Source organism: Agelaius phoeniceus, chromosome 2 (assembly GCF_051311805.1).
Source record: "Agelaius phoeniceus isolate bAgePho1 chromosome 2, bAgePho1.hap1, whole genome shotgun sequence".
Taxonomy (NCBI): domain Eukaryota; kingdom Metazoa; phylum Chordata; class Aves; order Passeriformes; family Icteridae; genus Agelaius; species Agelaius phoeniceus.
The window spans coordinates 7930896-7953253 of record NC_135266.1 but is presented as its reverse complement, the minus strand read 5'-3'; the positions used below and the strand labels follow the sequence as shown (position 1 = coordinate 7953253).

The following is a 22358-nucleotide window of genomic DNA, read 5'->3' as shown; positions in this document are numbered from 1 at the left end:
TTGGCCTGACACCTGCCCTCCAATCCAGTCTGGAGGAAGGGCTTTAACCCAGCCTGAGCACTGTCACTTTTCACACTGGAAATTCCTAAGGCTCTTACCACAAATTTCCTTTTATTTCTAAGGGATAAAAGTCTCCCTGGGCTTTAAGTGTCCAGAAACCATTCCTGTGTCATTTATTCACAAGAGCAAGTGCACAGCCCCACCCCTGCAGTGTCTGTCAGGGGTAGAGGCTGTGTCTGGAAGTGTGCTGACAAGAGATTCCAGCCATTAAATTCAGACATCCCCATCCTGCACTCTGATTTTCTAATGCAAGTTGTGGTGAATCCATGGATTTCAGCAGCATTTGTGCCAGTTCAGTTGATTTCAGCACTGTAAGAGTGGAAGCTGGTGATGTGTTGGGGTCAGGCCAGCTCAGCCAGTGGGTGGCACAGAAGACAGAGCTCTTGTTTGCAGACAAATCAAAACAAGCTCGGGGGAACCAGTTTCTGAAGGAGAAAAATACTCCTGAATAAGGGCTAACTTTTAATCAGATTTTTAAATACCCAACTCCGTATTTTTTAGCTTTAGAACTCCTTGAAGCCACTTTTTGATAATAAAACTGACCTACAGGCTGTTTCCTTGGAACAATTTAATAAAGCCTTAAATCATAGCAGCACAATTCTGAAATGACAGGGTCATTGTTCAGTGGTCAAAATAATGTGCAAAAAAATGTCTTCTAGTTTTTAACCATTAGATAACCTTGAGTAAAGAAACAAGAGGAAAAAGGTTCCATGACTTCATCCACAATCTGACCATAGCAAAACATCCAGTGCAGGAAAAAAAGATCATTCCCTTCTCTGTTTCTATAGTATTCAAAGTATCTGATCATGTTAAATTTTGTTCTTAATTTGCAACTGCTGTTCCAGTAAGTTGGTGTATTTTGCCCAAAGTGGTGTGAGCTACACACTCTGCATTTGCAGTGATGTCCCCTTTAGTCCACACCAGAGCAAAATGTTTAAATGTTTGGTTTTCCCCTATAAGCTGTTCCTGATCCACATTTCTGCTGTGGTGTTGTGCTGTTCCTGTTTTCATACAATGCCCAGGGCTGGATGAATCTTTCCAAGTGTGGTTTCACCTGAGCCATTAAATGAGCAGTTCTGTTCCTTTGCTGTAGTGATACCTCTGTAGGTGCAGCTTTTAAAGGTATTATTGGCCTTTTTTGTAGCTTTATTTATTGAAATGCTGCTCAGTTCTTGTCCCTCACTCTTAAATTCCTGTCCATCATTTCTTGTGATTCTTACAGAGTTTTTCACTCTGGATTGCAAGGATCATTTTTATATTCAGTATTTTTGTATTCTCTTGGAATCAAATCCCTTCACTTGCCATGATGGTTGTTTACCTCCTGTTTTTACCCACACCTGCTGTCCTGCTGTTTGCTACTGCAAGTAAAAATCCCCAAAAAACCCCACATTTGCCAGGCAGCCTGGAGCCTTTCACAGTGCAGTAGCAGCAGCCACAGCCTTGACCAGGTGGGCTTTGTCATCTCTTAAAACTTCTCATTTATGTGGGATAGGAAAGCTTTGTGCTACTGATGGCAGTCTGGAATTCTAATAGCTTGTAGCTTACTGGTTTTCTTTGGTTGGTTGTCGTTTGGGGTATTTTTTCCCTTCATTTTCTATATTGAACCATTATTCTACAGGTGAATAAAAGCAGTAGGTTTTGCTGGAATCTACTCTGGAAAAGAAGGTGGATTGAAAAGTTGGACACTTAATATACTTGATTGTATTTAAATATCTGGTAGGTGCTTTAAAGTCCTCAGAAGGTCTTCTGGAAGCAAATTCCAAAGCTTAGAAATGTGAAGATTAGTTCTTCAGGACTTACTGATACTCACCAATCCTATCTGCCTGCCCTGTGCGTGACTGGGGACAGGTGAAACAGCAGAAATTGGAATATTTTGCTGAAGGGAGAGGTCATGCTGTGTGAAATCCCTGGGGAGCTGGAGCTGTGCTTTGCCTGGCCCCACACGCCCCTGCTGAGCCTTTGTGTGAGACCTGTCCTGAGCACCAGGAGCTGCTCCGAGCAGCAGCTTCAGACTAAGTAGCATGTAAAGCATTTTCTACTCTTCTTCTCTAAGATCTGTACCGAGTCTAATCCTCTGAGCAGATAAAGGCAGGGAGGGGGCTGAGTGAGGGCCTTCACAAGCTGCTTCTGTGAATCCTTTCTACCTCTTGTTGTTGCTGGGAGCGGCTCCGGCTGTGCAGGAGCTGCCCTGGGCCAGGTGAGGTGCACAAATACCTGGTGGGGCTGTTTGCTGGGCAGGCACTGCAGTCCTGCCTCCCTGGGGATAAATGGAATTGTTTGGGGTACCTGTGTTTGCATCCAGGTGAAGGATCTGGCATTTTTCAGGGGGCACCGTGAGGACTCTCAAACATTTCTCCTCCCGTGTGAAGTAGCATCAAATCCTCTCACAATTAATGTTCAAATTACGCAGCAGTCACAGGGAGGGACTTTGTTTTCCAGCTGTGTTGGTGAGGGTTTAGAAAGGGAGATGTGGGAATGTGAAAAGCCAGGATTCTGCAGATCAACCCAGGTGTTAATCCAGAACAAAAAAATGTTACTGATTGCTACTGTGGTTGTGTGTAAGACTGAAATGCTGAAAGAGAACTGTAACCCTCCCACTCCGAGTCTGAGACCTGGCATTGGCATTCTGAACACTTCTGCAACCTGAACCAAAAACCTGCTGTGGGAATGTAGACTTACCATAGAGCTGTGGAAGAAAACTTCAATCGTGTCACTTCTCTCGGTCTTCAGAGCAGTCAACATGGTTTTGATGTAGGTTTTAGATTATGTATATATAAATCTGATTGAAGTACCAACAGCAAACCATAAATAAAATGTGGACTTAATTGAAGAACGGGCTAGTGGAGGCCTCTTGTGTTGAATTTATTAAAATACAATATAACCAAGTTGGTGGAGGAGACTCGCTGTGATGAAGACAGGGAAATAAAGCTGGAGTTGAGCCAGGTTTGCTGCTGCCTCTGCACCTCCTGTAGCACCCACAGAGTGGTTGGATGGTGCTGTGGTGGCTGGAGATGAGCTGGGAACACTCCTGGCATCACCTTCGTGCCTGAGAGGGCCAGAGGCTCTGGGAGTGGCAGCTGCTGCAGGGACAGTGTCCTGTCACATTCCAGGCCAAGAGGAGCTGGTGCAGCTGCTGCAGGGACAGTGTCCTGTCACATTCCAGGCCAAGAGGAGCTGGTGCAGCTGCTGGGGAGCTGCTGTGACCCCTGGGCCTGCCACGTGCCCCTTGCTTTGCTCTGCCAGAGCCAAGGGCCATCTCCCAAAGAAATGTGAGGTGGGTCCAGTGGAGAGCTACTGGAAACCTCTGGTTCCCCAAGTTTGCTCTTGAAGATATGCAAATGAAAGTGGAAAACAGTGGCAAATTTCTGGGAATTTGTGGCACTAACATGAAATAAAAAAACAATTTAAAAAGGACATTATGGAAGCAGGTGACTCAAAAGGTTCCAGCTTGGCATGAGAAGAACTTCTTTCCAGTGAAGGTGGCAGAGCTCTGGAACAGCTGTGGAGTCTCCCTCTCTGGAGACATTCCAGACCCACCTGGATGCATCCTGTGTCACCTGCTCCAGGTGACCCTGCCTTGGCAGGGGGATGGACTGGGTGCTCTCCAGGGGTCCCTCCAACCCTGACACTTCTGTGATGCTGTAACACCTGAGTTTATCCTTGGCTGTTTACTCGATGTCGCCCATCTGAGTGGACATGAGTGTGAATTCTCTGGACATCAGCATGGTGGCAAAACTGAGAATTTAGGGTACACTCTGGATGTATCCCAACAGATCATTGGGGGTGGGGGGGGTTGCTGTAAACTGGGAGAAGAAAGCTTTTGATGAATACAGCAAAAATGTAAAACAACACCCACGAATGTTTCTGTTCTCACATTTCTCACTGAGAATTTGTTAATGCCACAGGACAAAAAAAGCCATTTTTAATTTAACCTCTGTGGAGGCTGTAAAGATTTATTGATCACCTGACTCCCTGCAACCTTTTAGAATTTGGGCTCCTGTGGTTTTTACATTAGCTGAAAACACAGCCCGAAGCATTTCCCTTGGATGTGATAGATACTTACCTGGTAACTTCAGCATAACAGTCAGGATCATTATCTTGCTGCTGGAGCTTGTTTCCCTCTCTTCTTTTTGCAGAAACTCCCTGTATGGGTTTGCTCTGGCCTTTTTTCACCTCACACTGTTTCCTTGCATCTCCCTCTGCAGTTCTTCCCTGCCTGCACCAATGTGTAGCAGGCTGTGGGTCCTGCAGAGCTGCTCCCCTTTGATTTCTCAGGGCTGGGAGTGGAGCTGTGGAAAGCCCTGGGGCAGTGACCTCTGTCACCGGCTGGGGTTCCATGTACAAATCACAAACGGGACGGGGCTGCTGTGGAACTGCCTTGAGCTGGTTCATTTTCCAGCATCACTCTCATTCCATGGTTGTGACAATGGGAAGATGCCATCAGCTCACATCCGAGGCAGCAGACAAAGAACTTAATGTTACAATTTACTTTATAAGTTTTTTGATCAATCACACAGAGCAAAAGCACATTGACAGTAGCTCTATCCAAGCACTATAAGCACACGTACCTTTGGTTAAAACAATGCCTGCTTATTTCAAATACAATACCTGCTTCTAAGCCTTAAAACAGAATGCACAGAGCTCCATTATTAAGCTTCAAACTTCCTAATATCTTGCTAGATAAACTTTTCTGTAGCTTAGGGAGTTATTCTAGACAAGCATTAATACACAGACATTGTTCTATTTGTCCTTGCTTTTCTACTTTTAAAATAATTTTTCTGCTGACCAATCTCATGGCTACTGCTTGGCTCCAATCACAGTTCTGCTGTCTCTGAGGCCTGCCTTTTTCAGCTTTCCCAAAACCCTCTGATTTTGTGGATTCCCACAACACTGGGGTGAAGTGCTACTACTGCTTCCAAGACCCTCCCTACTCTTCTACGGGGGTGTTGGTAGGGGACAGTGATGTTAATGTGGGTTCTCTTACTGGGAAGGAATTTGTGATACCTGTTCATGTTTAGGTAGCACTTGGTGCTTCTCAACACACCCTTAAAAAAGTGTAAAGAAAATGCTATTTGCCCTTTCAGTAGATGGAAATTTAAGGCCCTTCTAAAGGAAGGCCTTAGGGCTTCACTGGTACGTATCTTTATTTTTTTTAATTCTTTTTTCTTTTCAGCAGACAAAGTCATATACTGGAAATTACTCTGAGAATTCTGCAGGAACACTAAAATCTTTCTTTAAAACAGTTTGCTTCATTTCACGATTTCTGTAACTGTGCTAATCTTTATGTGAGGGGATTTAATAATATAATAATAATCCCAATTGTTTTACTAACGAGCATGGCTTTGGTTTTTAAGTTTGACTGTATCCATAGTAGCTCATGTCTTCTGTGCAGTATTGGGGTTGGGAACTGAGATGCTCCTCCATGAAGTACCCTGGATATAAACCATACAAGCCAATCGACTGGGTATTCTGTCATGCTGCTAAAACAGTTGGTTTGAGCAGGAGGTTGCTGATTATGATACACAATTAAAGCATAATTACAACACATTACATAATTACTCCCACAGCAGGGGGGTTGGAACTAGATGATCTTCCAGGTCCTTTCAGCCCCAAACCAGCCTGTGATTCCATACAACGAGCACTGGGGGTAGAAGAAGGGCAGGACCACAGAAGCAGCCGTGTGCCTTTCTACTTTTTATTGTCTTCATTTATATTTGAAGGTGTTTTTGTGTTGGAGCTGCCTCAGTCGAGTCCCTCCCACCTCAGGGCCAGGTTTGTGCTCAGCAGCTCCTCAGCTCCTGCTGCTCTGCCCTGTCCCTGCCTGGTTGATTTCTCATTTCTGCAGTGGAGATTCCAAGGGAGCTCTGCCCTGCTCAGCTGAACCTGAGCCTGGTGCTCAGCCCATGCAGAGGACAGAGGCTGGCTTAACTTCAGCCCCATTTTCATTTTCTGTTCAGGGCTTTCACAGATCCTCCCAGCCTGAAGTTAAGCTTGTTAGGAACTCACCTGTACATTTTTATTGGTATTTTTAAGATTCTTACTGCATTGTTAATTGTCTTAAACTCCCCTGTTGTATAAACTGCTGGAGTTCACCTCTATTCTACAGCTTAAATTAGACCTTTGGTTTAGAAAATACATTTCAGTTCACCTAAATTTTTCATTGAAGGTTGGTTTCTTTAGAGCCTTTCATTGTTTATTTGCTTTATCTTACTCCCTCATGTTTCTTTTCACAGACTTTAGCACTGGAGCTCTTGGGGCTGGAGGAGCATTTTGCCCCTGGAGTCTTCTGGTCATTTGCCAGGATCACAGTGGCTTTTCCAAGTTCCATGTTCACGTTGGTAACAGGAGACTGCACTGGAATAGTGGCTGCAACTGGAGTTTGGCGAAGGGAGAAAAATCTTTGAGATCCTGATACCACTGTGTGAATTTAGAGACTTCTGGCATTGCAGCCTGTACGTTTACATTAAACGTGTTTGGAGCTGCATTAAACCCTGCAATATGGTACTAATTTATTTTTGATAATTTGTATTAATTACTCCCTACTGATGGATTTGGTGCACTGACCCTGTGGCTGTGAACACTGGTGGGCACTGTCAGAGCCTGGAATAGCAGCAGAGGCAGCCAAGGGTCAGTAACCATCTCCCTCCTCCCAAAATAATGTATGGGGTCAACAGACCCAAACCTGGTTGGAAACCATGATTTTCTGTGAGTCCTTTAGGTGCATTTAATGCAAATTCTTGTGGAACATTAAATACTTCAGCTGCTTTTCTGATGGTGTTTGGGAGTGTTGCACGGTGGGCCCTGTCAGGAGAGCAGAGGAACCCAAGAGCTTCTGAGCTCATGGCAAGAACAGATGTGAACTTCAGACTTTGATGGAATTGGAGCAATACAAACAAATAAAACTTGCTCTTGCTTTGCTTTTTCTCCCCAGTGGGCTCTGATGCCTTTCTCCAAGGTGTAGCTTGGGCTTTTTAAATCACTTTTCCCTCCTCAGACAGACATGGGCAGCTCCAGTACTGGATTTGTGGGTGAGTGTAGAAATGACTTTTCCCACTTTGCATTCCACTGGATTCCCATCAGTGCAAGTCATTCCCACACAGGGAAGCCTGGTCCTTGGCTTAGACCCCTCCAGCACAGCCAGAGCTGCTGAGATCAACAGGAGCCCTGGCTTGGGGTGTGCTCAGACACGAAGCTGAGCCCCATCTGCTTTCAGTGATTTTTCTCTCCTAAGGCCAGTCCAGCAAAGCTGTGAAGCCATTTTGCACTAAACCTCATTACTTTTCTCATTCCCTTACAGAAGCTGGCTTTTCACAGGACAGCTGTTCTTAGGACACAGCTTCCTAGGGGACATTAGTGCTACTGCCCACATTACTGCAGCACCTTGGAATGTCCCATCATGACCAACCTGCCAAGGGGAAATGTTTGAAGCTGTCTGCCCTTCCCATAAACTGGTGAGTAGAGGGGGCAGTCTGTGTAACACCTTGAATTTCTGGCACCTTTCATCTGGCTTGAGCCTCACAGTTCCAAAAGGAAGCTCAAACCTTGCAGTGAGAACAGCTGAAATACTCCCAAGTTTGCAACTCTCAAGCTTCCCCCATCAGTGAAAGATGAAAATGGAAAACCATTATGTTAGAGGTTATGAATTTCGGAAATTGAGCATCCTTTCAGCCAGATTCCCAAGTTTAACCACGGATTACTTGATTGCTTTGTCAGGCCTCAGCTTCCACAGAACCAGGCCAACATGAACACCACACCAGGGCACAAGAGCACCCACAGCAGTGTAACTCCAGCCTGCAGGAGCAGCTTACAGACTGCAAGTGCTGCCTGAGAGAATCCCTGCAAGGGGAAAAGCCCCGAATCTCCACTCCCAGCTTCCCGTACTGAACACGATCCCAGTTTTACCCCCACTGCAGCAGCAGCAGACACCACGGACTGCACACGAGCTGTGTTGTACAGATTTATTGGGTGGCCCCCAGGCTGGGAGCTCAGTTCTCCTTCTCCTGCACGGTCTTGGTGCCCCGCAGCCGGCCCGTGCGGCGCGCGGCGATCAGCCCCACCTTGCGTCCCGCGGGAGCGTCCCTGCGGATGGTCGAGGGCTTCCCGATGTGCTGGTGGTTGCCTCCTCCGAAGGGATGCTCCACAGGCTGCCCAGGGGGGAAGCAAGACAGCAATGTAACCACAGAAACCGGTGCTCAACAGAAATCAACAGGTTCAAGGGGACAAAGTAACTACTTCACTCTTCATGTGGTGCAGCCACCATCCAGCGCTGCTACCTCACCCTGCGGCTGCACATTGATCTGGAAAGTTTCCCTCCCAGATACATGCCAGGCTCCTCCCAATATCCCACAAAGCTTCCCTGAACGGTCAGAGGGGACAGGGATGACCACAGCCAGACTCACGTTCATGGCCACACCACGGACACGTGGCCAGCAGTTCCTCTTGGCCTTGTACTTGTGGTAGGCACGGCCGGCCTTCAGGATGGGCTTGTCAATACGGCCTCCACCAGCCACGATTCCTGCAGGGAAGGGCGGGAATGGTCACACCCAAACACAGCACACACCAGCATCACAGAAAGCCAACACCAACACTGACATCAGAGCCGAGCTGCAGCCTTCTTTCTGATCCAATACACATGGATTGAGCTTTCTTTCTAAAGCATGGCCACTTTTACTGATACGATTTCCTGAGCAACATTAGGCTTTCCAAGTGAAGTATGAATTGAAAGAGCTCAGGGGACTGTGAAGAACTTCTGAGGTCAAATATCTACTTGTTTCATGATTTACTGAGTCAATTTTACTGGATTAACACACCAGATTACTCATTTTGGTGTCTTCCATGCAGAGGCAGGCAAGTGCCACCAGCAGCCATCTCAGCTGTCAGTCAGGTGCACAACAAACCTGGTGCAGCCTCTGCTTCTTGGCAGTGGTTTTGTCATTCCCTGTCAGACCCCCCAGCGCACTCCACCCACCTGACACCACCAACAGGCTCCTTCAGTGCACCAGAAGCAGGAAATCAAAATGCCATTTCCCATATAAGTCCTTGCCCAAGAAGTGCAGCTTTTACAGGCTGAACAATTCCTGAGGACAATGAGCATCTACTTTTCTGTCCTCTCACTAGATCAAACCTCCAAATTTAAGTTAGCAACATGCAAAACTAATGCAGGTGTAAAATGCAAGCCAGGCCCCAGAGCACAGACTGTCCAGCCTGCACGTGACACTATTTTCAAGGTGGTTATTAAAAGCAGGGGCTTGTTTGGAAGATTCAGTGACAAGCAGCCAGTGACAAGTTCACAGTGATTGCTCCTCACCCACAACAGCTCTGTTTGCAGAAGAAATGACTTTCTTGGAGCCTGAGGGCAGCTTCACTCTGGTTTTCTTGGTCTCGGGGTTGTGGGAGATGACGGTGGCGTAGTTCCCGGAGGCGCGCGCCAGCTTCCCGCGGTCACCGGGCTTCTCCTCCAGGCAGCACACGATGGTGCCCTCGGGCATGGTGCCCACAGGCAGGACATTCCCGATGTTCAGCTGGGCTGCAAAGAGCAGGAGAGCAGCCACAGCTTCACTGGGAGCCCTGGGCTGGGGTTACAGCCCTGCTGAACACGGGAGGGCTGCAGCAGCAGGGGCCTGCACTCCAGCATCCCAAACTCCAGGAGCTGGGACACCCTGCCCAGCGCCAGCCCAGCCCAAAGCCCAGCTGAGCCCTGCCTCAGCCCCAGCCCCGCCCCTGCCCCAGCCCAGCCCACCTTTCTTGCCGCAGTAGACGAACTGGCCAGTGTGGATGCCCTCGGCGGCGATGAAGAGCTCTGTGCGTTTCTTGAAGCGGTACGGGTCACGGAAGGCGATCTTGGCCAGCGGCGCGCCCCGCCCGGGGTCGTGGATGATGTCCTGTGGGAATGCAGAGCTGCTCTAGGGCAGGACACGGCCCCTGCCTCCCTCTGAGGGTGAGAGGCCCTGGCACAGGCTGCCCAGAGAAGCTGTGGGTGCCCCCGGATCCCTGGAAGTGCTCACAGCCAGGCTGGATGGGGCTTGGAGCAAGCTGGGATAGTGGAAGGTGGCCCTGCCCACGGCAGGGGATTGGAACTGGATGAGCTTGAAGGTCCCTTCCAGCCCACATCATTCACTGATCACAGGATAATGCCTGTGGAGGTGTGCTGCTTGGAGCTAATCCTCCTGAACAGTTTTATTCCTGACATTCTGCAGGAACCCAGTCTCTCCATATAAGAAATCCTCTTTCACTTTGCCCAACCAACCACCTTTGGGCAGGACAAGCTGGGCACAAGCAGAGACTTCTCCCTGTGTTTCCTTGGGGTTGAAGCATTTCTAACAATCAGCTAAAGTTAAGTTTTTGAAGCTCCTAAGTAAGGAAGCAAAACTTGTTGTTTGTTTCACACTTGAAAAAACATGGCCATTCTGCTCCTGATGCACACTGGGATTAAAATACCCAACCATGCATTTACAGACTACAGACAAGTGACTCTGACACATCTCTAAGACGTGTTTGTCTTTTAGGACAGCTCACAAACTGTTGGTGTCCATTGCTGACATTTTTCCAGCCCAGTTGGCCAAATCCCCTGTACAGGACCAAGTTCAAGTCAAACCCTGCTACCCACCTCCTATCATCACTGCAGTTAGGTGAGAGTGAAGAAAATTCTCTCTACAATCTGAACATGACCGTGATGTAAAACACTGAAGGGCTGCTCAGAGCATCCAGCCAGCAGCACTGCTGGCACTCCACAGTCCCTGACACCCAAAAAAAAGTCTCTGCAGCACCCCTGAACCACTATCACACCCCAAATACAGGTACTGCCTTGCTCCTGCTGTTTAAGACCAAAATGAAGGGTATCACTTGGCATTTACAAAAATTTGATTTTTTTTTAAAATGTGCAATTAACTACATGGGAGACTCCCCAGCCACGTTTCCTGAGAAACAGAGAATTCTCAGGCAACATAAAACCATGCTGGTACTGCTACTCTTAGGAAAGCTCCAGCAGAAACCCTACTGCTGACCAAGGATGCCCCCTCTGCTGCGATCTTCTCATAAACCTACCAGAGTTTAACTTTTCAGGGAATTTGATCTATTTAAGAGCAGAGAATCCTGGACCGGACCAGACGGGATAAGGCCCAGCCAGAGGGCCGCGGGCAGTGCTGGCAGCGCAGGGGGAGCGGGGCTCGGCCCCGGGGACGCGGTGCCCGAAGTCCCCGAGCAGCGGAGCGGGGCCCACCCGTACCTTGACGATGCCCTTGATGTAGCCGTGCCGCTCGGCGAAGTCCACGGCGCGCAGCTTGGCCGGGCCCTTCCTGTGCTTCACGTGGGCACGGAACACGGAGCCCGCGCCTTTCCTCTGCCCGCGGATGACGCGGCCCATGGCGCCCTGCGGGGACACGGGGACAGCTCAGCGACGCCCGCGGCACGCTCGGCGGCACCCCGGCCCTGCTCCATCCCCGCCCTGCCCCTTCCCGCGGCCGCCCGGGCGCGGATGGCAGCGGATCCGGATCGGGATCGCGGCCTTCCCGCTCCTACCTCACTCCGGCCTCCCGGGGAAAGAAGGAAGGGCTGACGTCACGGGCGCGCCGAGGCTCTTCCGGCGCCGTGGCGTCACGCAGGAAGGGGCGGAGCTCCGGCGTTCCCTCATCTCCTCCGGGCCCGGGACAGCGGGAGAGCCCCGGGATGGGGCGGGTACGGGGGGCAATGGGGGCTCCCGGCAGCGGGCACGGACAGACGGGAGCGCCCCGGGATCCCGACAGGAAGGGTCAGCCCTGCGCGGGGCCGGAGTTTGGGTGCGGCCGTGCAATGCAAGGCAGGACATTTACTGCACAAAGGAACACAAATAAAAGCGACGCGCGCGGAGTTGTCCCGGTTCCCACAGCGTGATTTTACAGCGTTAAAGGCAGCGACAAAAAAAGCCCCGTCTGAGACACTCCAGCATGCCTTTCTGTGGATAATATAAACAAAAACTGGAGACTATGTGTATATAAGTAGAAAATGGATGGTTAAAAATATTCCCTAGCAGGGATTGCTGTCTCCGAGGGAGGCCCCGCGGGGACCGGGGCTGTTTCCCCTCGCTCCAGACCCGCAGGTCCCGATCCAGGCGGGAGCCGGGGCAGTTCCCATCCCGGGGCAGTTCCCAGCAATGCCCATCCCGGTTTAGTTCCCGTCCCGGGGCAGTTCCCAGCAATGCCCATCCCGGTTTAGTTCCCGTCCCGGTGCAGTTCCCGTCCCGGGGCAGTTCCCAGCAGTGCCCATCCCGGGTGTGAAAAATGCCAGTCACTTGTTTTTAAAATCTTTAAAGTTTAATAGTAATAAAATAGTTATAAAATAGTATAATTAGAGTAATAATAATTTGAACAATTTGGATTAAGACAATACAAGATAATAAAAACAAAGAGTTATGGACAGTCCGGGTACCCCTTTCTGGGCAAAATAAGCCCGAAAAAAGAACCCACGTTAACAGAGGATTAACCCTTAAAAGCAATAGCCTGTTGCATATTCATACACCTCATACATGATGCATAAATTCCATTCAAACAAAGGATTCTGTCTGGTCAGTGTCAGCTTCTTCCTCTGAATCCTAACGGCGTCTTCAGGACTGAGCGAGGTGGGAAGAACTCGATAAGAGAGCAATAAATTCTCTTTCTCTGAAAGATTTAGGTGTCCTGTGGTTGCTATCTTGGTGCGAGTCCCTTCTTTAAAAAAAGTATCCTACACAGCATAGTTTCTATTTTAACATTATGTTATAACCTAAAACTATATTTAACACACTACTTAAGAAAATTAATACAGCATAACTTTCTAAGATAACACATATACTATTCATTTTAATATTTGTGAAAAGCCAGTCATAAAATGCGCATTTTTCACAGCGGGGCAGTTCCCAGCAGTTCCCATCCCGGTGTTCCAGGACCCGTTTCTCTGTGTCCTTAAAACGCTCCTCCATACACTGCGAGGGGCCAGGGAGGAACGGGGGCAGAGGGGGCTCCACTCCTCCAGGGCTTTCCTCACACAATCACAGATTGGATTATGCTGGAAAAGATCTCTGAGTCCAAGCTGTGACTGAACACCACTGTGTCACCCAGACCATGAGTGCCTCCTGAGTGCCACATCCAGGATCACCTCCGTGTCACCCAGACCATGGCCCTGAGTGCCACATCCAGGATCAGCACCGTGTCACCCCGACCATGGCCCTGAGTGCCACATCCAGGATCACCTCCGTGTCACCCAGACCATGGCCCTGAGTGCCACATCCAGGATCACCTCCGTGTCACCCAGACCAGGTCACTGAGTGCCACATCCAGGATCACCTCCATGTCACCCAGACCAGGTCACTGAGTGCCACATCCAGCCTTTCCTTAACACACCTCCAGGGGCAGCGACTGCACCACCTCCTGGGCAGCCCATTCCAATGTCTAATAATTTCTCCTGTGAAGAAATCCTTCCTGCTGTCCAACCTAATCCTCCCCTGACAGTGCTCTCCTCCATCCCTGGTTACCTGGGAGAAGAGACCGGCCCCACCTGGCTGCACCTTCCCTGTCAGGGAGCTGCAGAGAGCAATAAGGTCACCCCTGAGCCTCCTTTTCTCCAGCCTAAACACCCCCAGCTCCCTCAGCCTCTCCTGACAGGGCTTGTGCTCCAGACCCTTCCCCAGCTCTTTCCCTTCTCTGGGCTCTCTCTTGCCCCTCAATGTCCCTCCTGAACTGAGGGGCCCAGAACTGGACACAGCACTTGAGGTGTGGCCTCACCAGCACCCAGCACAGGGGGAGAGACATTTAGTTTAAACCTAAAACTAGGAGATCCCAAGGCTGCTGTCCTGGGATCTCACATTAACAACCAGAGACCCCCAGCTAAGAGCTCCCATGCCAAATCCTTCCCTAAAGAGCTGGACCAAAGGTGCAGTTTGTTAGGAGGAGGCTCCAGCCATCACAGGAACAGCTGGATCTGTAATATCAGATTACAATCAACTGCATTGTGCAGTTTAAGAGCTGTAGGGTTTGGGTGAAGAAGTAACTGAGGATAAAACCCCAGCAGGTGCTTTAAGCTGCCTTTGCCAGATTTTAATCAATATTAATTAGGGCATAATTGAGAGATAGAGCAAAGCAGAGGTAATCATCTCAGTGTTCCTAATCAATTTGTGGTTTGCCTGGAAGAGGAAATGAAAAGTGTTTTAACACCAGATTTTCTGCATCAGAGGCCACTTTTCCAGAACAGGTCACTGCCAGTGACCCAATTCACTGAAGATGGACTATTTAACCTTATTTGACTCATTGAAAATTAGGAAAAGCTCATCAGCCCCACACATGCCATTGCTCCTCTCCTGCAGCTGAAGAACCTACCCATCCACCACGTCTGGACAGAGGAGCTTCCCCACCACAGCCTTCCTGGGGCTGGTGGAACTCACCCTCCTGTAAGATGCAAAACCCCTTGATGCCAAGGGCTCAGAGCTGGGATCCTTGTCGGATCCAGCCCAGGTAAAAGGATTAGCATGGCCAGGAGGCCACCCTGCCCATCTGCTGGAGGTCACTGTCCCTCACATAGACAGTGTGACAGCTGGCCCCATGTGACAGCTCAGTGCACCATGGCAAAGTGCCACTCACTTGGGCTTACACTGAGTTTATGTTCACGCTCAGTGGGAACATCTCAGGACTTTGATTTATGGCTCCTGTGGCAGCAGGAGTCTGGTTAGCTTTTGCTACTAAATAAAACAAGAGACAGATCTCTAAGGAACTAGAGAGGAACCTGAATTTCCAAAAAATGCCCATAAACCCAGCAAATTACATTGGTCACTCCTCTTTCATGTAAGTCCTGTCCTTAGTAAGGACTTTGTAAGAGGTAGTTGTGTAATGATTTAGTACACTCATCAGTTTCATTATCCTCTATCAACTGTGCTTTGTTTTAATTTTATTGTTATTTAATTTGTGGTGCAGTGCTGTCATCATCTGTGAAGCTGCAGCCTCTTGATTCTGTTGTGGGCTTGGGCAGCTGCAACCCTGCCCAGGTACTGCTGCAGCACAGAGGGTAAGAATGGAACTGGGATCATCCCTAACTCCTCCCTGCCAGCTTTTGGGTGCCCTGAATATGGGCAGAAATGTCTGTTCCAGAAGAGTGTGAAGAGCTCTGAGTTCATCATCATCACATCAGAGGCTGTTTCAGCCTTTCCTCCCAGTAGTGCTGAGTGGTTGTCACCTATTTGTGTCACCACAGGCTGTGTTTATGCACACCTCAGGATCAGAGCATGCTGCTGCCCAGGGCCCCAGGGCTGGTATCATCCAAGCTGACTCTTGAGTACTTTTCCATCAGACAAAACCAGGAGGAGGCTGGGAATAGTATGCATCTAGGTCTCTATGCACTCAAGATTCCTTAGGATGCACACATGAATGCAAAACCCTGAAAGCCTCCAAGTTTTCCAGCCTAGGTGGCATTAAGAAATCAGAGAAGAAATGCAAAGAGATGACAGAACTGCATTAATGATGATGTAATTTTATACCTGATTTCTTCTTTTATAAGAGACAACATTAATTAACACTTTCATCATCAAGGAATAACAACATTGTATTTACCTGGCCCATCCAAGCACAGACTGAGCTCAAAACAAAGTTAATTATTTACTTTAGCTGTGCTTTCAGAATTAATGGAGCCAAAGAAATTCAAGCAAGTGGTTTACATTGGATGGTAATTAGAAAATACTGCCCAGCTTTGTCAGAACAGTGTGGCTGTGTTGTGCCCCAAGAACCTCAGTGACAAAGAAATACAAGTGTGGAGCACTACCAGAGATCATAATTCTCTTTAACTTTGAGGAGTGGAGGTGATGCTGTGGTTTGAAAGGAGGCCCCCAGGCCCTGGGCTGATGTCATCTCCCAGATCCAATCTGTGGGATATTTCTCAGCATGAGGAGGAGGTGGCAGTGCCAGAGCTCCAGCAGGACAAGGCCATGCTGGGCAAGACAGCGTGAGCCAGGGGCTGCTGACAGCAGAACAAAAGCAATGCAGGTGTTCCCTGGCACTGCCACCATCTGCACTGCTGGGCAGCAGCTGCTTTCATGCAGCTTTCAGCCCTGAGATTTTTGCCTTCAGGACATCCTTTCTGGCAGCTGTATCCTGCTTTTGGCTGGAATAGAGTTAATTTTCTTCCCAGTAGCTGGCAGAGGGCTGTGTTTTGGATTCAGCATGAGAACAACGTTCACAGCAGCAACTAAACCATCAGTGTGTTAAGCAGTGCTTACTCTAAATCCAGGACTTTGCAGTGCCTCGTGCTCTGCCAGTGAGGGAGCATGGCCAGGACAGCTGCCCCAAGCTGGCCAAAGGGATATTCCTCACCACAGAGGGTGGTGTCCACATGAACTGGGGCTGACCACCTCTCAGGGACGGGCTGGGCAATGGTCAGGGGGGTGAGCAGCTGTACTGTGCATCACTTGTCCCTCGTGGGCTTTAGTCATCTCTTTTTCCTATTATTATTGTTGTTATTTTTTACTTTATTTCAAGTATTGAACTGTTCTCATCTCAACCCATGAGTTTTGCCTTTTTTCAGTTCCCCTCCCCATCCCACGGAAGGGGGAGGTGGGTGAGTGAGCGAGCAGCTGCTGGTACTTAGTTGCCATCTGGGATTAAACAACAAGAAGCTGCTTTGCTTTAAGACATGACAGCCTTTACCAGTCTCACTGCCTCTCTGCCAGGAGTTCCAGCTGGTGGCACGAGGAGCAGAGGCAGGGCCACCATCCTGGAATTCTCTGGCCAAAGCCTATTTTTCCACCAGCACTCAGGCTGTGCTGGAGCTGGGAGAGTTTGCTTATCTCCCTGAGGATTCTCCAAGCCTGGAGCAAGCACAGGGTTGTCTGCTGACCCAGACACATCCTGCACATCTGCACAGATCAGGGGTCTGGGGCTCTCAGGAAGCCCTGGCCTCTTGTGCCTCCCAGGCACAGGAATCCAGATGGAAGTCTGATGGTGCTAGGCAAAATAGGGTGTGCTTCCAAAGCACGGCTGCAGCACATCACAGCCTCATATTTTGGAAGCAGCTTCATCCTTTGGCTGCTTCAACTCCAACTGTGAGCTGAGCTGGCTGAGTCATGGCCCCACATCCTGATTCCAGGGCAGTGACACTCAGCAGCGGGGAAGCACCCACACTGCTGGGCAAGGCCAGGTCTTCTGTCTCCACAGCCACTTCCATGGGCTGGAGCCCATCCCTCAAGCATCTCCCCTGGCTGGCAAATTTGCTGTGATAATAGAGAAAGGATAAAAACAACTCCCCTGATTCTGGAAGGGCTTTGGCAGAGCCGTGGGTGCACCCGCATCAATGCACGGTGGGAACAAGTCAAGGGTGTGTTGCCTTAATTAATCCTTTCATGACAGTCATAAGCTAATTTGCTGAAGGTTAATTGCACTGTAAATAGCAAAAGGGGTGGTGTTCTGCTTGCAACAGATGGCAGCCACCAAGAAATTTTGATGAGATGGCTGTTTGGAAAAGGGGAAGAAACAACAAGGTTTCTCTAGGACCGTGCCTTGAAAGGGAACTGAGGAGGGAAGCCCTTAACTCTGTGCATCCTTTGAAAGGGGAGGAAATAAAGAATGGCTGTAAGTGTTTCCTCTCTGGGAATGGTATGCTACTAGGAATATAATCCTGACCTCCTTTAGGTGGGCACTTACCTCTGTTTATGGTTTTAGTGACCTCTCGGGGGCTTTTCCTGGGATTAGGAACTGACACGTGGCCTGCTGCCAACCTGCAGCGTCACAGCTCCAGTCTGCAAAAATAACACACCTGCTAATCCCAGCAAACACCCTCGGGGAGATCCTCTTACTGCTGCTCCAGAGCAGGCACAGGGCAGTCACCTGCTGCCACAGACAGGAGCAAAAGGGGCAAAGCCTCATCTCCTGTTCTGCATCCAGAAAAACTCCTTGGACTCCAAGGAAACGTGTTCTGTACCTAAAAGCCAAGGAGCCCTTTGTGGGGTCCCCCTTGCAGCAGCCCCCCATAGCACCCTCAGCATCCTGGCAGGGTACAGGCCACTCAGCACTCCTGGCTTTCCAGAGAGAAAAATCCCTCTCCAGAGACACCACAGGCCTCTGTTCCACTGACAGCTCCCAAAATAAACACCTTTGCTCTCCCCAGAGGAATTTCTCCTGAAAGGATCAGCTTCTGTTTGCTGTCTTGAAATAAACAGTCTCCCTCAACTGTACCAAGTTCCCTAGTCTGTCTCATTCCTAAACCCTGGAGGGAGTTCCAGGGAAATTACTTGAGCTTTCCCTTCTGCTCTTGCATGAAGCAGAGGTCTCATGACAGCCACTTCATCATAACTGCAGCTCTCCTCCTCTAAACTGCCCTGTAAACAGAGCACAGGGTGACCTGGAAGGAAACCATGCTCTTCACAGGGTTTCCTGTGCAGATTGTAATTTGCAAGGCAAGGATTTAGGTAGAAGAATCCTTGCCAAGTCCCCAGCCTGCAGGCTCAGCCCGTGTTCCCTTTTGAGTTGTTGTACACCCGGTAACCCCTGGCTTTGGCAATACCCCTGGAACTCCCTGGGCTTGCAGAGGTGTGGCGAAGCCTTAGCCCGGGGGCACAAGAGACTCGGGCTGTGCCAGGGCAGGATTTATCACAGAAGCACGGGACAAAATCGGGGCAGTGTGCAGAGGGAAAAGGACATTTCGGTGTCTGTGCCTTGTCCCCAGAGGGAGCTGCCGCCTGCTGCCCAGCCCGCTCCAGCACGGAATGGCTTGGCCGCTTTCCTGTTATCCCAGCAATGACAGTCCGGGTTCCTGGGAGAGGGGGGACCCAGAGCTGGAAATTCCCAATCACAACGAAGCAATTTGCACTTCACACACGGGTTTAGCACTGCTCATTAATTAGGTTCTGGTGACCTCTAGAGGCCCTGAGCCCAAAGCACCTGATTTCTGCGGGTCTTTCCTGAAACAATGAGCACGAGAATTCTGCTTTATTTTAGTTTCAAACCAAGGTTCACTTTAGCCTTAGCGAGGAAGGCATTGAAGAACAGTAATTGATTATTATTCTTTTCTTGTTGTTCTTTTCCTCCCACTAAACGTGGGAGCCTCAAAGCCTGCACAGTAACTGTTGTAAATATTCATATTTTAAAAAGAAATTTGCCTTGTGTATCATCGGTAAGAGAGGAACTACTTCTCTCCTGTATCTCCAAGGATATATTAATCTAATCAGTGATCCTGGAAAAACTGCCACCTCTCTGGTGAGATAATCCCATTGCTTACAAGTGTCTAAATGGTGTGGGGTCAAGATGCAGGATTGCAGAACACTGCCTTTTGTGCACGAGTCTTTGCAAGGCAGAGCTCAAACCCTGTGCTGGCTGTCTCAGGCTGGAGCAGGACCATCTTTTCTGAAAAATTATTCTCAGCTGCAAGCAGGGGAAAATTGACAATCCCCCAGATTCAGGGCCAAGCAACACTGTATGTAGGAAAATTACCTTCTGCCTGTATTGTAAAATAACAATCAAATTGCCTGCAGGGAAGAGTGATGCAAGAAAATGGGTAAGAAAATAAATGGTTTTTTACTCATACATCTGGATCAGCTTATTTTTTTTCCTAATGAGATAAACAACAGGGGCAGCTGATGGAGTAGGGGAGAAATCCACTGAGCCAATTTTCTGTCCTCTTGAGCAGCTGAGATACAGGATTGAAACCAAACCAAGGAACTAAGAGGATTGGAAGGAGAGATGGAAGAGGAGTGAGGCCCTGGCCAGAGAGACATTGGAGAGTTAACTGAGAGAGGCTGAAAGCCTTGGAGAAGCTTAGCAAGAAACAGAAAATCTGGAGGAGGTGAAACATATCTGCAGCAATGCACAACTCTTCAGCAAACTTGCATGGATGTGTGGGAGACCTCCTAAAGATTTCTAATTTAAGAGCACCCAGCTGTACTTCCAGATTTAGCTATTAGCTGGTTTTCCTACGCAACACCCCCCCCAGGAAAAAAAAAAAAAAAAAAGAAAAGGTTTTTCTCCTGGCCTTTCCTAAAGGACCTCCTGCCAACACTTTAATGGCAATATTTGTTTGGTGACAACATTCCTGGAGGCTACAGCCAGGGCAGTTTGTGCATCCATCTTAGTAACCAAACACAATAGCACAGGATTCTCTCTTGCTTGATAGATGTCTGTGTTCTCACAAGACAGGGAAAAAGTTTATGTTTTGGTAATAATTTGTTGTTGTTGTTTTCTTAGGGCATAATGATGGATAAGGTTTTTGAAAAAAAGAAAATGTAATTATTTTCTTGGGGAGTGTTTTTCATATTCTCTTGCTTTGTTCTTCTCCTTTGCTGGGCAGGCAATAGAGCTAAAAGGATTTCATGCCTCAAAACAGAAAGGAATTCTGAGCTACTGAGAGGAATTAAAAATGGAGGAAGGGGGAAAGGTTTAAAAATGGATTTGAAAAGAATTTTTATTCAGACTGTGTAAAAACTCTTCTGAGATTGATTGAATCAAAACTCCTGAGAAACACATGGGAGAAAAGCTCAATTTGTTAAAGACCTGCACTCTCCTCTATCTTCTAAGTGCAGCCTACAAAACTAATTTGATTTTGTTGGTCCTCCGAGAAGTCCTTAGCAAGAGAAGGCTGGGGGGGTGGGGAACCTCTCTTTTTTGATATTTGTGAGATAAAAAGAAACCCAAGCTCTAAGGCCACTTGCATAAGCTTTGTAAAGCTCTCTGAATTAAAACAGAAAAAGCATTTCTTTTGTAGTTGCCAAGAAATGCTGGCTCCATAGAGTGCACAAGCGTGTTTAATTTACACAGGTTTGTTGGCTGGATACTTTTGATCAATAGTATCACAGTGCTAATCAGAAAATGACAGGTACTTTTCATGTGGACTTTTTCTGGGTAAAACTTTTGAACTTTTCTAATCTCTCAACTGAAAACGAGGACAAAATGTTGCTCCTACCTTGCCTCCAAATAGTGGTTTTCCTTCCTTTTTTCAGAGATAAGAAAAAGAATAAAAGGAAGGAGGTGAGAAGGAAAACAAACATGAAATGGGAAAATAGAGAAGTAAAATTCCTCCTCCCTCCAAGTAACTGTCAGGGTTTTTTTCCATTAAATATGCCATTACATTTAGGATTTCCATTTCCAAATGGGAAAAAAATGCGACTGGCTCCAAATATAAGAACAATGCTTGGGGGCAGGCCTAAAGTGAGCAATAAATCAGAGCAGAAAATGTTTTGCTTGGGGAACACATCGTGATTAGATCATAAATAATCCTCTTTTCTTCTATACGCACCATAAAGTAAACACAGCTGTGAGCAGGGGCAGATGCTGGGGCACAGCCACGTTTGTTTGCACACACAGAGCACTCAGCCCCTTCTCCCAGGGCAGCTCAGGAGGAAGGGCTGTGGCACAGGGGATGAAATGGTGTCAGCTGAAAACCTCCTTCAGCCACAGCAGCAGAGCCAGGCAAGCAGGGAGATGTCACAGGAGGAAGCAGCCCCTTGGCAGCAGAAACTTAATGCTGTTTATTTCTTGGTAATCGTGGCATGTTCCAATGGCAGTGACAAAATATTTGTTTCTTTGTGGCAGGATCACATAATGGAGGAGGCTGTGCTGAGAGAGAGGCCTGCCAGGGTGTCCTCCCAGCTCTCAAGTATAAGGTTCATTTTCTCCATTTGGGGCCCTGTTGCTGGCCTTGCAGAGTTTGCACTCTCAACAGTCATGGTGGTTCTTCTTGTTCTTGTTCTTGTTCTTGTTCTTCTTCTTATTATTATTCCTTGTCCATCTGAACATTTCCTTAGTAATTTTTAGCACTTAGAAGTGAAAGGGTTTTTTCCCTTAAAGACCCCTGAGGAAAGGCACCTTCAGTGTCTCCAGGGATGCTTCCAAAATGCAGCACAGGTGAGCCTGGGGTGACAGACACAAGTGGGAGCAATGCTGGGACAACTGCTTTTCCTACCAGACCTGAGGAAATTTCCAAGATTAAACCAATTAAATTCAGAGCTAGTCTGAGGTATCTGGAGGGGTCCTGTGTGGGCCAAAGCTCTTTTGCAGGGAGAAAAGCAAATCCATCCATCCACCTTCCAGCAGAACTTGCTGGGATCTGTGTGGCAATTTCTTCCCTCTCAGATCTTCCAGTGAATTTTTCCATGACAGGGATAATCCAAGCTAATCACTTCCATTTGACCCAGTTTAATCACCACCTTCCCCAAATGGAGTTAATAGGCACTTAATTCTAAAGAAGTGAGGAGGATGGTTCATAAAAGAGCTTGGAAAAATCACTCTTCTGTTCCTAACACACTATTTTCTTTCTTTTTTTTCCCCCTTTTAATTTGTTACCCAGAGTTGGTAACTTCTGAGGCCTAAACCACAATACAT

The 22358-nt window shown here is 48.2% G+C and overlaps 1 protein-coding gene across 1 annotated transcript; it reads right to left on the bottom strand.

The window, feature by feature from the left end:
- Positions 1-8004: 8004 nt before the first annotated feature.
- RPL8 (ribosomal protein L8) lies at positions 8005-11695 on the bottom strand. The gene is made up of 6 exons (XM_054654770.2): positions 11578-11695; positions 11285-11428; positions 9800-9941; positions 9368-9586; positions 8460-8575; positions 8005-8204 (listed from the first exon to the last, which is right to left on the bottom strand). Exons 2-6 carry the CDS (start codon positions 11420-11422, stop codon positions 8046-8048), a joined length of 774 nt encoding a protein of 257 aa, XP_054510745.1. The 5' UTR covers positions 11423-11428; positions 11578-11695; the 3' UTR covers positions 8005-8045.
- Between the last annotated feature and the right edge of the window lie 10663 nt (positions 11696-22358).

Bases quoted from the DNA above. Each gene is read 5' to 3' on its own strand.
- RPL8 (XM_054654770.2), bottom strand. From the start codon at position 11,422: ATGGGCCGCGTCATCCGCGGGCAGAGGAAAGGCGCGGGCTCCGTGTTC. The intron at 9,587-9,799 runs GTGGGCTGGGCT...TGCTCTTTGCAG, and splicing joins CGTCTACTGCGGCAAGAAAG to CCCAGCTGAACATCGGGAAT. The intron at 8,576-9,367 runs GTGAGGAGCAAT...CCTTCCCTGCAG, and splicing joins TGCAAACAGAGCTGTTGTGG to GAATCGTGGCTGGTGGAGGC.